This window comes from Centruroides vittatus, unplaced genomic scaffold (genome assembly GCF_030686945.1).
Source record: "Centruroides vittatus isolate TY-2023 unplaced genomic scaffold, ASM3068694v2 contig_1168, whole genome shotgun sequence".
Classification (NCBI taxonomy): domain Eukaryota; kingdom Metazoa; phylum Arthropoda; class Arachnida; order Scorpiones; family Buthidae; genus Centruroides; species Centruroides vittatus.
This window is the reverse complement of record NW_027120749.1, coordinates 4,084,611-4,098,174: the sequence shown is the minus strand read 5'-3', so window position 1 is coordinate 4,098,174 and position 13,564 is coordinate 4,084,611. Positions and strand designations below refer to the sequence as shown.

Genomic DNA, 13,564 nt, shown 5'->3' with positions numbered 1-13,564 from the left:
CTTTGGGATAGCACCATACCTGACTATCCCACTGCTGAAAGGTTAAGGTTTGAATATTGTCTGGTAACTTTAAAAACTGGTAAAATTTCTTTTTGTATTACAATACATAATACTTCATAATTACATAGTATCTATTAAATTGATTAACCACATTCTAGTCTGAAAGTTAATCTGGCATTATCATTTGATTATCACCTCTTTTTGGATTGTACTGTGCTTATTTTTGAAAATTACAGAAATTCTTAAAAAAAAAAAAAAAAAAAAAAAAAAAAAATAAAAAAAAATAATAATAATAATAACTATATTGAATACATGTCATATTGTGAGAAAATTCCTGAATACAGACACACACTGATACACTTCTTTAATTTCTGTTTTGGTTACTATGCCTTGACTTTGGTCAGGCATAGTACACAGCCACCGGTGTTAACAGAGTATATCTCACTTAACCCAACATAATAATAATATTCATTTATATTTTGAAATAATTGAATGCTACATATGTTAATAAGCAAATAATAATAATAATAAGCAATAAAGTATAAACCACATGTATAGCAAAAAATAACCAAAACTGAAAACTGCATTTAGTTTCAATTGGAAATTTCTTTCATTTTTCATCAATATCCCAAATGCTCTGACTATAGTTTCTTATCTAAAACAAATAAAATTTGTCTGCTTATCTAAAGTTTGATACGTTTTTTCTTTTTATTAAAAAATTTTACATATTTATTAATCATTAGCAAATATGAATTCTAAAAACAAAATGAAATTTAAAAAATATTTTTAAAAAATTAAATTTTAAAAAACTGTTAACTGTGGAAAACATTGAAATGTAAGACTTTTGAAAGTAAAAATTTTGTTTTTAATGTATTTAAAAATCTTAAAATATTTTACAAATTTTTGTAGTCAATTTGGAATTTATAAAATATTTGGTATGTAAAATGTATTCATCCTATACAAAATGATTAAAAAAATAATTTAAAACTGAACTGAACTGAATCTCTTCTTTTGTCTCAAAATTTATGGAAAAACTTGTTTTTATTGATTTTTATAGACAAAGATATATAAATCAAAAATTTATTTCATATTTATTAGCAGTAATTTTTAGACATTTTTAATATAAATATTTCAAAATATTAAAAAATTACTAATTAAAATGGATACATACCAATGCTTCAAATACTAGATTATCATATAAATCAGAATCAGAGTTTTGCATCAAAATACTAAATAGTGCATCTAATGTATCTTGTAAAAACTGAAAAATTAAAAGCATTGAATTAGAACATATTAAACATTTATAAAAAAATATTAAATATTTCCATCAAAATTTATGACTTTATTTAAAATAATTTTACAGTTTCCAGAAAACACAGAATAATATTAACATAAAGTATAATAAAGATATTATATTTTAAGACAAACTAATTTACCTTAAATAATACTTTTCTTAACAATGAATACTATTGAAAACTATGTATACAAATTTTATAAAAAAGATCAAAATCATCAAAACTTTTTAATGCAAATTTGTATGATAATGGTTTCAAAAAACAGTAAAAATATTCAAATTTATGTTTGTGCTGTGTTTATAGTGATATCGCACTCTGTAGCAGAGCTCACCCACACATGTAATGTTAAAGTGCCAAATTTGACCATTAATATCTCTAAGACCAACAAACCAATTTGGATGAAATTTAAAATATATAATCTCTTCAACGAGTAACACAAAAGACTTAAAATTTTGAATAAATTTGTAGGATTGTTCTGGAATTATGCAATCTCAAATTCTGAATTTTTTCCACCAGATTTACGAGAGAGATTTTTGTGACACCAAGCTACAGGAAAATCTAGAAGTCTGCATATGCTTAATAGATCTTTTGAGAGCTGACCACATCTTTTGTAGTCCTTTAGAAGGTTTTATTTAAAAATATTGAGTATTTATAAAATTATAGTTCAGTTTTTAAATTTTAACTTTTCATTGGTCAATTGTGTACCATATGACATGGCATTTTGCAATATTACAGTGGGTGATCGATTAACAAACATAATCCATTCCAAGACTTTGTTCACTATCTGAATTGTTCGTTAACCGATTATCAATTTAACATAGGGTTTTATGGAAATTTGATTAATTTGCAAGACTGTGTGTATATACACACACACAGTCTTGCATTTTTATTAGTCATGTTTTTTCTGTTTGTGGGGGTTAAAGAATCTGTCTAATGTAGATTGCTTTTCTCTCTTCTTCAGGATTTCTCAGAAGTAATTACAGTAGAGCATCGATTATCCGACCCCCAATTAACCGACCACGTTCTAGTCGGCAAATTCAAATGTCCGCTAATGATGCGGCGCTACAATATTTGGTTATGTCTTGGCTACTTTAATATTATTTTTGTTAAATTTTTGCATGTTTTAGCTGGCAGCATGGCTTGACCATGAAAGGGAGGCTAGTATTTAAACCAGGCCTAATACACTATACTAATACCTGTAATGTATTTTTTCATACTTTTCGGTTATCCGACTTTTCAGTTATCCGACCAACCCCAGTCCCCAATTAAGTCGGATAATCAATGCTCTACTGTAATAGCATTGTAATTGTAGAAATCCCCAAGCCTATTAACCTCAATCTGGTTTGGATGCCATTCTAAGACCGTTGTTCTGACATCCTCCCACTTCAAAAGATATTTAAGAGCAGATATCAACATCCTCTTTTTCAGAAGAAAACATATCTCACCGAGTTTCTTAGTGTTCTTCATTCAAGAGTTCTTGGCATTCTTCTGTTGTCAGATCCATTTCAGGTTCCATTATGAGCTCTTCAATGTTCTTTATTTCTCAGATGTGATTTTTGTTACTCCTTTAGCTGCTTGAGTCTTCTTGATTATACTGTGTCTTTCTTAGATAAGATTGAACTGCAGCCTACTGTAGACCTGTTCAAGCCATACTGCCCAGCAACATCAGACATCTGCATACTCTATACTTTTGCTATTATACTCTCAACTTTCGAAAATAAAAACTGACGCAAAACTTAACCTGACAGTCTCGCAAATAATATAAAAAATTGTTTCTGTCAGAAAAATAAAAGTTTGGAATTACAAGGAAGAGTTTCAAAGTTTGGAGGAACACTATCCAATCTTATATACCAGGTTGAGCATTGATGTCATCTGTGTTCCAAAAAGTTTTGAATTGTTGCCTGAAGACAAGAGAAGACCAATCGGTATTCATTATTTTACGTTGTTTCCTCTTGTGTTTGTTCTGTGAGGTGTTTGCTGTCCAAACATAAAAATCTTTCGCAAAAGTGTTTGTTATCTGATTTGTTTGTAGTCTGAACTGTTCGTTAACCGATCACCCACTGTATTTTAATCTATTAATTAACACAAACCTAATGATTTAAAAATAGAATATTTATAAAATAATGTCCCATTTTACTTTTTTGGTTCTTATGTACAGTACCTATACATAACAAGGAAAAGTATTAATATAAAATATTATATGTATTATTATGTGTGATGTAATTTATATCTATTATTTCTTTTGTAAAGAATAAGGACTGAAGAGGGATCATTAAGATCCTAAATGCATTTCCTCCATTAATAAAACCTATACCAATAACTGTTCCTCGTGTGATAAGTTACTGGAAAAAAAAAGTCAAAAATTTTATATTTTAAAAAAATCCAAGGAAAAGTATTATTTATTCTCGGAGACACCAAGGAAAGTATAGACTATTACATAAACCTGGACACCCATCTCTCCTGATTTCATCCCCTCTTATTAACTCCTAAATCATTTGCATGATCTGCACCAAAAGTTTTCATACTTATTCTCTGGGACTCTGAGGAAAATATAGACTACCACAAAAACCTGCATACCCCCTTATTAACTTTTAAACCCTTTGCTTAATCTACACCAGATTTTTCATACTTATTTTCTGGGACACTGAAAAAAATCTGCATGCTACTACATGACTGTCACATGAGTTATGAAAACTATTCTCTTATGAAATTATTGATGACTAAAAAATACTTTAAATCCCATAAAAAAAAACTGATGAAACTAGATTGAAAAAGTACAGCTCAGCAAAAAACATCCAAATAAAGGAAACTTTTGAAAGTTGTGGCATAAGAATAGTGGAAGCAGATTTGACAATAAGACTCAACATGTAAATAAAGTGCACATTACACAGACTACAACTACATGGAAATTCTGGAGGAAGCAGTCGTTATAATAAATTGGAAAAATAAGCATCATCACAGAAAAAGGCTTTGATCTTTACTTTGTGTCTCAAACTTCTTTCACTGATACTGCTCAAACATGTTCTAATGTTCAACCAAATTAATTTAGTGTAATGACTTTAAGGCAAAAATTACACAAATTAAACAAATTGACAACAATTAGCTTGGTCAATAATGAAAGAAAACTCTTGTATTTCTTCAAGATAATTCTTATAATACTTTTAGAAGTATTTTTAGATGTATATACAACTCAAAAATGTAAAGAAAAATTAATTTAGTTTCTAAGATTTTGTTTAAAAAAATAATTTTTTTAAAGAAAATTTGTTTCATTTTATTAGTAATAATTAGTTTACATGCAAGATATTTACATTATTTGAAGTAAATATGTTATAATGAGCAATTTTTCTACTTGAAGTAACATTTAATTCATGTATAAAAATACAATTATAAACAACATAACAAATTTTTAACTCAATTGCTAAGATATCTGCTATATAATACACCAAGAATTTGAAATTGTTATTATGAAAAACTAAGCATATTCAAAACTTTGTTAAAGATATTTATTAAATCCTTCATTTAATTTCTTGTTTGGACTTGTACTAAAATGTTATTTCAGCCACCTAATTGTGCTGTTTTTCCAAACTTATCATGACTTCTGTATATTATAAGAATAAGGAGAGTGCTACAATATACAGAAGTCATTGTGATAAGTTTGGCTAAACAGCACTATTAGGTGGCTGACATAACATTTCAACTTTTATTAAAAATTAATTTTATATTATAGTGCACAAACATTTAATAAGTATTTGTAAATTAGTAACTAATGTTCCAAAATATATTACTTATATAAAATTATTTAATTAAAATGTAAATTTTACAAACCTAAAGTAGTTTTTTTAATGTCACATTTAATGTGTATTATAAAATAAAATTAATATTCAACTAATAAATTTCAAATAATTAAAATAGTACCTTTACAACTTCTTCTCCATCTACTTTCATCAAAGCATTAAGATTACTTTTTAAATTATCTGGATTTGATTTCCATTTTAACAGACCCAGAAGATCAACTGAAAATAAACATATCTGTAATTAATCATGTATGATACTAAAGACTTAATATAAATCAACCAATCAATATTAATTATAAACATTTTCATTTATAATCATAAATTTTTAAAATTCTTTCAATGCAGTAATATTAGGTCAGTTTGACATGAACTTTTTATAGATGATTTTTATATTCATCTATAAAAAGTTTATAATATTAAAGTAATAAATATTATCTTGTTTATAATTTCATATAAATTTTTAAAATCCATTCAGAAATATTTTATACTGGTAAAGTATTTAAAAATATAAAGACAAATAAAACTAAATTAACATTAAAAAATCAACATTAGTTAAAGGAAACAATTTTGCAGTGAGACTTAAGTTTTACATTCTTAAATCATACTTCATATTTTCAAATAAAAACTGTTACTATTTAATAATAGTATAGTTAAAGCAATCTATAGATATTACATACCATTTTGTGTTAATTTCGTAGAACACACAAGAGTTGAAATGCTAAAAGAATCCTTTAAATTCAAAATTAACCCTGATGGATATGATAATACAGATAACCTTGAAGGATTATTATTAGAGTTTCCATGTAACTGTTGAAACAATTCTAATTCCATTTTTGTTGTAGGCAATGATAAATAATGTGCATCATTTTCATCAAATTTTTTATGGTCTATCTGTACAAACAAATACTTTCATAATTATATATAACTTAAAAAGAAATATAAATAATTTATGTAATATATAAATTGAAAATAAATAATTCATTTTTTCAGTGTTTGAAAACTATCTGTTCTGTTTAACAAAAACAATTTATTTAAGAAGTTTTATCCTTAATATTACTATATTTATTTACTACTTTTAAATAACTCATCTTCATCTAGACTATAAACATACTATTCTACAGATAACATGAAAAACATAATTTTAGAATTTATGACAAATGAAAATTCAATTGGAAATGTGCTATTTAAAAAGCTCAAAAATATTACTAAAAATAAATAAAAATTTATCAGATGACAATCTAATTTTTGATATAAATAAGAAATGCATACTATTAGTACTAGGACATTGCACGACTTTGTTGTATTGTAATAGAATTGAAGTGGAGCAAAATAAAAACAAAATATCAAATACTTACTTTATATACAAGAAGTTCATGTATTTCATCTTTTAAAGTAGTTCCATTTTCTTGCATCAATTTAACAAATGATATGGCAAAAGGTTTTTCAGTTTTATCTTTTGCTACATTTTATAAATATAAATATATACATTATTTCTTTTCAAAATTAATTTCTTATTAATAATTTTAAACTTTAATTAATAATATAGTTTTTACTTTTAAATTTAACAAAATAAGATAATAAGCATCTCAAATTTTTTATTCTAAGGAATTATTTACTTCATTTCATTAAAGCTAAAAATTAACAGAAACAAAAAAGTAAATACATAATTACAAAAATAAACAGGTTATAACACAAATTAAATTTTATAAAAATCCATGCATTATCCTTGCATTAAAATTTACCTTCATTAGAAGAACGATGTTTAAATGTAAATCTTAAATGAGCATTATAAAATTCATCAATAGGAATTGCAACCTAAAATTAAGAAGTTTCGCTTAATGTAAGTTTTAGTAATGCCGGTAATAGTAATATTTCTAGTTTTGTGACTTGATAGTACTATAGATTTTAAATAAATATTTAAAAGCAAGTTTTTGTGTTATAAGAAATTCGATAAATAAAGCATAAAAATAATAAAATTAAATTGTAATTAACAATATTAATTTTGTTTGTCAAATAATTAAACTTTTAGCAATCAATAATCAAACTTGCTTTTTGTTTTGAATATTAAAAAGTTACAAGATATTTTTAAAACTATAAATTCTCACTTTAAAAGTTTCCATCCATTTTGGTTTATCCTCATGGTAATAAATAACACTTCGATATTCATTCATTGAATCTGAACCAGCTCCAATGCTTAAAACAAGCTTAAAAAAAATTAATTAAAAACATTTAATAAATTATTTGCATCTATATAAAGTTTTATATTAAATGATTTTTTAAAATTACTACTACTATAAATTAATAAGATTAATATAAAATTCATTGTAAAAAGATTTTAAAATAAATTAAAGACAATTGTAATATAATTAATAAGTAGCAGAAAGATTTATACAAGAAAATTGTCATACAAATGATTTCAGATATAACTATGTTATTCAGTAATTTATTAATTAAAACTATATACTTTAGTTCAAAGATAAATTCATATTTACAACAAGACTTTAAAATAAAACTTTTACACTAAAAAAAAGCTATATCAATTTATTCAATACTAGTTTCTATGCACAAATTATTAAGTTTTGTGTCTTAAAAGTTAGAAATAGCTTTAACAGAATTCTCTCTTCATACAATACCTTAAAACAAATCTGAAATCTAGTTAGATTTAGTTGTTACAATGTATAGGATCTATTTTAATATCTTCAGCTATAGGTGACACATTAGTAAGTGTCATTTTTTCCAAAGTATCACATTGTAGTATTTTTTAAGATTATTTTACAACAATTCTTATAATATAAATTTATATTACAAAACTGCCAGTGCCATAGTCATGCCATGGCATACCAAGGTGATGTCCTGATACTTTGTGGACATCTAGGTTGGACTTCAGACTATGTACAGTACTGTGGCCAAAAAACTAAGAAAATTACTTCTTGCACAGTTTTTTGTACTGAGTACAAATAAATAAGTCATTTTTGACACATTTTAGTAGTTTTGCAGATATTATACCACAAAGTTGCACTTTGCTCATACAAAACTCCAGAGACAGTATCAATTCAAACTTGGGGAACCAATTTACTCAATTGCCATTGACCAACAGTGTGTCACAAGTGTCTAGCCTGTATGCTTTACAAAGCAAGTAAAATAAAAGTATGGTATGCAGAAGATGCAGGTTTGAATCCTGCTCTGGGCATATTCGTTTCTTCCAGAATATTCTAAATTATTTAATAAATATTAATTTAATAAGAGATGGTGCCTAACGCCTTCCTCTAGTGACAAATTATTTAGTAATTACTAAATTATAATTGCAAAAAGTGGCAATTCAAAATTTTATTTTTCAAAATATTTCAAAAATTCAATCTTTTTTAACATTTAAAAATTAATAGTCAATTATAAAATCTTAACAATAGATTTTTTAAAATCCAAAATGTAATAATTATCTTAATAAAGAATGATTTCTTAGAATTCTTTATTTAGATAATTATCCTGCACTGTTTAACAGTTAATCCTATAACAACAGTAAATAGAGATGATGTAAATTCAAAGCTGCAATAAAATAAAAAGTGACCATTACAAAAATGTCAATTCCATGCTTATACTAAAGGATAAATAAATAAATATTGTAGTCAAACAGTGATAATACAGAATAGCTAAAAAATGAACATGACATTATGATTTTTAGGATGTACAAATATATTGAGAAGGCTCAAAACAATATATATATTAATAAAAAGGAAAAAAACAGGCAGAAAAATGTAGATTAATATAAAAGAAAGAAAAGCTTACATATGTTATTACTGAAATAACAAACAGTTTATATTATGAAAATTTGCATATTATTTATTTAAGGAATTTGTTTAATCATTAAAACTTAATTACAATGTAACTTAAATAATATTTTAGATCATATAAAAAATAAAATTTCATTTAAAGTCAAAATTTCAAGTTGATATTTTATAAATAAAAATTGAAACTATCATTATTAATGTAACCTGTATTTTTAAAATCAAATTATGATTTATCTGAAACTTTTAAACAGATTTCAGAAATCAGGACAATTAGAAACAGAAATTAGTAACAAATGATGAAATAACAAAATGTGTTTAAGTAAATTAACCAGTTAGTATTTTATATTAAGTTTATGTAATATGATCAAAATTATTATTATTTACTATTATGCAGTATTATTATATAATATAATTACATGTCCAGTTAAGCTTAAATCAAACTATCATTTCTAGAAAATTGATTATTATGCCTCCCTTGGTTAGCATTACAAAGTATAATCTGTGCAGTTATTTAATAGTTTTTAATTACTTGTGTGTCTGAAAAAACAGTTTCACTGATATCTAATTTCAGGAATTATGTATTGAAATCCTATTGTGAATCAAACTTCTTTTTCAGATGTTTTTAAATTATTATTTTTTTTACTTTTTGTAATTGATAAATTTAATGATAAGTGGTCTTTTATAAATTTAAAAAATATATATCACTATTAGTATAACATATTCTATTATAATAAAATTAATAATTCCTTAATCAATGCTACTTAATCTACTCTAATATGGAATTAAATAATACAGTATGAAAATAAATCTGATAGTATACTTTGAATCAAAATTTATTAAAAATAATCAAAAAATCATGAATATTTTATTGAATATATTCTTACAGGTATTATTTGACCTTTTTCATTGCAAACTTTAACAGTAACTTCTACATTTCTATCAGATGATTTAGCTCCTTTAGAAAACTCTCCTTGTACCAGAGTGAGATAAAGATCATTTCGAACATCACCTGTCATTATAAAATATTTACATAAATATTAAACTTTCACAATTATTTAAAATTATGTTAATATGATTGTTTTATTCTTCAAAATAAATAGAATAGATTTAATAATCTACTCAATTTATTATTAAATTAAAAATGTTCTTTCCATTATTCTTTCTCATATGACCTTTTACATGTTTTGAAAATGTTAAAAAAAATAAATTATTAAACTTCTAAATCTAAAGATGAGATTTCATCTATTATCATTTCTCTTTCTCCTCTTTTTTAACTGAATTAAAATTGATTTTAAATTCAACATATTCAAAAGCATGGATTGTAAAAAAGAAAAAAAAAACAAATGAAGGTATCCCTTGTACTGTACAACATGGCACTTCTACAACATGATTTCGCTCTAACACTATTGGAAAATTGAGATATCCCTGTACAACATAGTTTCTGGTTTCCTTCTAACATGGTTCAAGAATTCAGGAAATTGTCTGTATAAAATTTCACAATTTTTAAATGCAAACTCCATTATTTGATATTTTTTTTAATACAAGCCATCTCAACTTTGCCCATGGATTTTACAACATTGAAATTTTCAATTTGTTTTGTGCCTTTCATCAGGTTTACTTTAATGAAAACCAATAGTACAATTTTTTCCTCCTTGTTCTAGCTTTCCTTTCAACCAGATATTGTTGCTTTCAGACATTAGCATTTAAGACTGTCACCGTGTTTTGGTTTTTTAGATTAATCTTCATATTTATTAAAGTTTATTTAAACATTTTTAAGTACATGTTATTAAGCTTTTTTTTAAACCATAGGTAAGTAATCATTCATAAGAATAATGAATGCAATACAGTGATATCTTGGTACTCGAACCCAACTTCGAGAGAAAAGTTGCTCAGTCCCCAATTGAACAAATGCAGATACCATAGAACAAATTTTTGATTAACAACATATTTTTATTTTGATGATGATAAAAAATAAGAAAAATGAAGATAATGTTGATATTTCTGACCAAGATTGACAAAAAAGCTCAGATGATGATGTACAGTACCTAGTGTTAGTACCAGGTACCAGTATTTCTTTTATAAAAAATATGTACAAATATATTTTAAATGATTATAGTAAAATAATATTCTTTTCACATTTTTTCAAGAATTATTCATTATGAACTGTCACAAACAAATTATTCATTATGACAAATGTTAAAAATTTTATTTTTATAACAATAACTATTTGCTACTTAAAAAATTAAATTTAATCATAAATAACAAAATGATACCAGTAATATCCAGCAATTTACTAAATAATAAAAAAACAAGCTTTTTCAACAATTTTTAAATCATCATCATCAGATTAAAATAGCATATATATGAAAATTAAAATGTTACTTTAAACAAATTTTTCTAGTATATACAATTTAATAGATTAAACTTTGATAATTGATTATCAAAATATAAGCTTCATTTTCAATAAAAATTTATTTTAATGCTAAAAACATTCACCTATGATATTTCAATAATTTAAAAAAAAAAAAAAAAAAAAAAAAATGAAAGATTTCATACCAGGAAGAATAACTTCAGGAAAACCCGTTTTTCTAGCAACAGCTGTTGAAGTTGATATTAAATGAGGATTTTCTTCTCTTACTTGTTTTAAATCTCCATGAAGTAATTTTAAACAAACCCAAAGTCCTTGCCCTTTATGTTCTTTCTGAGTAATATCTTTGGCTGCTAGAACTTTTCGTATTACATTTTCTAAGAAATCTCTTTCACCACACCTATATGTTAATATAACTAATTAATAATAAAAATATAAAACTCCTTAAATTATAAAAAAAATGTTATTTCATTTAAAATTTTAACTCATTTTATAATAAGAATTACAGGATTCACTTTTACTTGGATATGTATTTCTTATAATTTTTTAACTGTTATCAGGTGACCAAAAAGTTTGTGCAGTTTTTACAACAGTGGCTACTGCAGAAAACTGCACAAACTTCTTTTGGTCACCTAATATAACTATGTAAACCACATATACTGATGATTAAATTTCAGTTAAGTTGTAAAAAAATGTAAAAAAACAGAAAAATTATTCATTCTTAAAGCATTATTTTTCTAATTTTAGTAAAGTTTGAATACATAAACAACTACTTTTTGGAAATACAAAAAAAATTCATTATAATAATGATGGAAGTTTATAAAATTTTAATTTTTCATTTACATTACAATAAAATGAATAAAGGAAAAGAAAAAAAACTACGCCAAAAATTAATTCAAAATACTGAAAGTATAAGTTTAATCAAATTTATATTATAAATTTACAAACAATATTTAGAACAATAATCATATTTCAATTATTATTTTTATTATCATTAGTGAGTAATGATAATGATTTAAACATTTTATAAACAAAAATATTAGAAAATTCATTATACTGGACTAGAATATAGCTTAAATCTTAAATAAAGTACAATATTATATTCAAGCTTAATATCTATGCAATGAAATATTATTCATAAATTTTTAAGTAATAATTCGGAGTTAGTCAAAATTATTTCCAAACTTACAAAGTTTTACAATACAAAATGACTTGTGGTTTAACATAGATATAATAAGAGAGAGAAATCTTTATTCTAACTACAAAATATTACTTTCCCTCTTTTTTATTACAAAATAATTTCAATAGAATACTCACTGGACAAAAGGAACAAAATATTGCTTTTCTTCATCACTTTCTAATTTGCCACTAATAATATCTGTTATTTCCATAGCTGAAAAAGTATATTAATAGTATTTTTAAAAATTCTGCATACTTTCAAAATAGTTACAATAGTCTTCTAGTATATTTAAAATTTTTAAAGTTTGTAAGAATCAGTTCTCTCTAACAAGATTTTTATTGTTTACAATGTTAATTTTTTAATTTTAATATATACTAATTTTCACATTTTTCTAAAATTATAAAATTGCTGTAATAGTACAGCAATATATAGTAAAAAGGTTGCTGTTTTTATTGAAATTTGAATTGAAGTTAATTTAAAATAATTACAAGCTACGCCAAATGGTCTTCTTAAGCCATCAGGAGTTCTCCTTTGAATGTGTGAAGTTCTCTTATCAATGTCCCTGAATTCCATAGCACCTAAAGAATAAAACAATAAATATTACGTTACACACTTATAAAAAAAACCATGCTTAAAAGTAAAAAACTTTTAATATGAATAGTCTAAATTAGAAATTTCAAACATATATATGTTTCTTTCTTTAGGATTAAATGTGATAAACATTAACTTTACTGTGCAATGTTGATCTTGGCAAGGACACATCAGTATTTCATTATTCCTTACAGCATTTTAATTCAAATACGAGTAAAATGGCAAAGCCATTTTTGGGACAAGACTATGTCTCAGAGAGCATGAGCAATGCACGTGCAAATCTTGCACTCACACCTGTTTGTAGAAACAGTCTCAGCATTTCATATTTTCTTTTGATCCAGTTCTCAGTCCCATGACTACCTACAAGTCTGATTTATTTTGTGTGTGCATGATTTGGGCATCAAATATTATGTGCCAAATTGCAACTCCTGACATGTACTCCTTCATACCTCTAAGATGTGCAGCTGTTAACAGCAGCGCAATTTTAGAGATGAGACATAGTCTTGTCAATAACTACTTTTGGGCAGCAGTATTTTATTTTTTTTATTTTA

At 24.7% G+C, this 13,564-nt stretch overlaps 1 protein-coding gene across 1 annotated transcript in view; it reads right to left on the bottom strand.

Moving 5' to 3' along the window:
* Positions 1-13,021, bottom strand: part of LOC136982294 (dedicator of cytokinesis protein 1-like) — a 55,124-nt gene extending 42,103 nt beyond the window's left edge. The window contains exons 1-10 of the mRNA XM_067278774.1: positions 12,911-13,021; positions 12,560-12,635; positions 11,431-11,642; positions 9,759-9,883; positions 7,195-7,293; positions 6,832-6,904; positions 6,445-6,548; positions 5,767-5,980; positions 5,211-5,308; positions 1,172-1,261 (exon numbers count right to left, since the gene is read on the bottom strand). Of these exons, the coding sequence (XP_067134875.1) occupies positions 1,172-1,261; positions 5,211-5,308; positions 5,767-5,980; positions 6,445-6,548; positions 6,832-6,904; positions 7,195-7,293; positions 9,759-9,883; positions 11,431-11,642; positions 12,560-12,635; positions 12,911-12,995 (1,176 nt within the window). The 5' untranslated portion in view covers positions 12,996-13,021. The remainder of the gene's footprint in view (positions 1-1,171; positions 1,262-5,210; positions 5,309-5,766; positions 5,981-6,444; positions 6,549-6,831; positions 6,905-7,194; positions 7,294-9,758; positions 9,884-11,430; positions 11,643-12,559; positions 12,636-12,910) is intronic.
* Between the last annotated feature and the right edge of the window lie 543 nt (positions 13,022-13,564).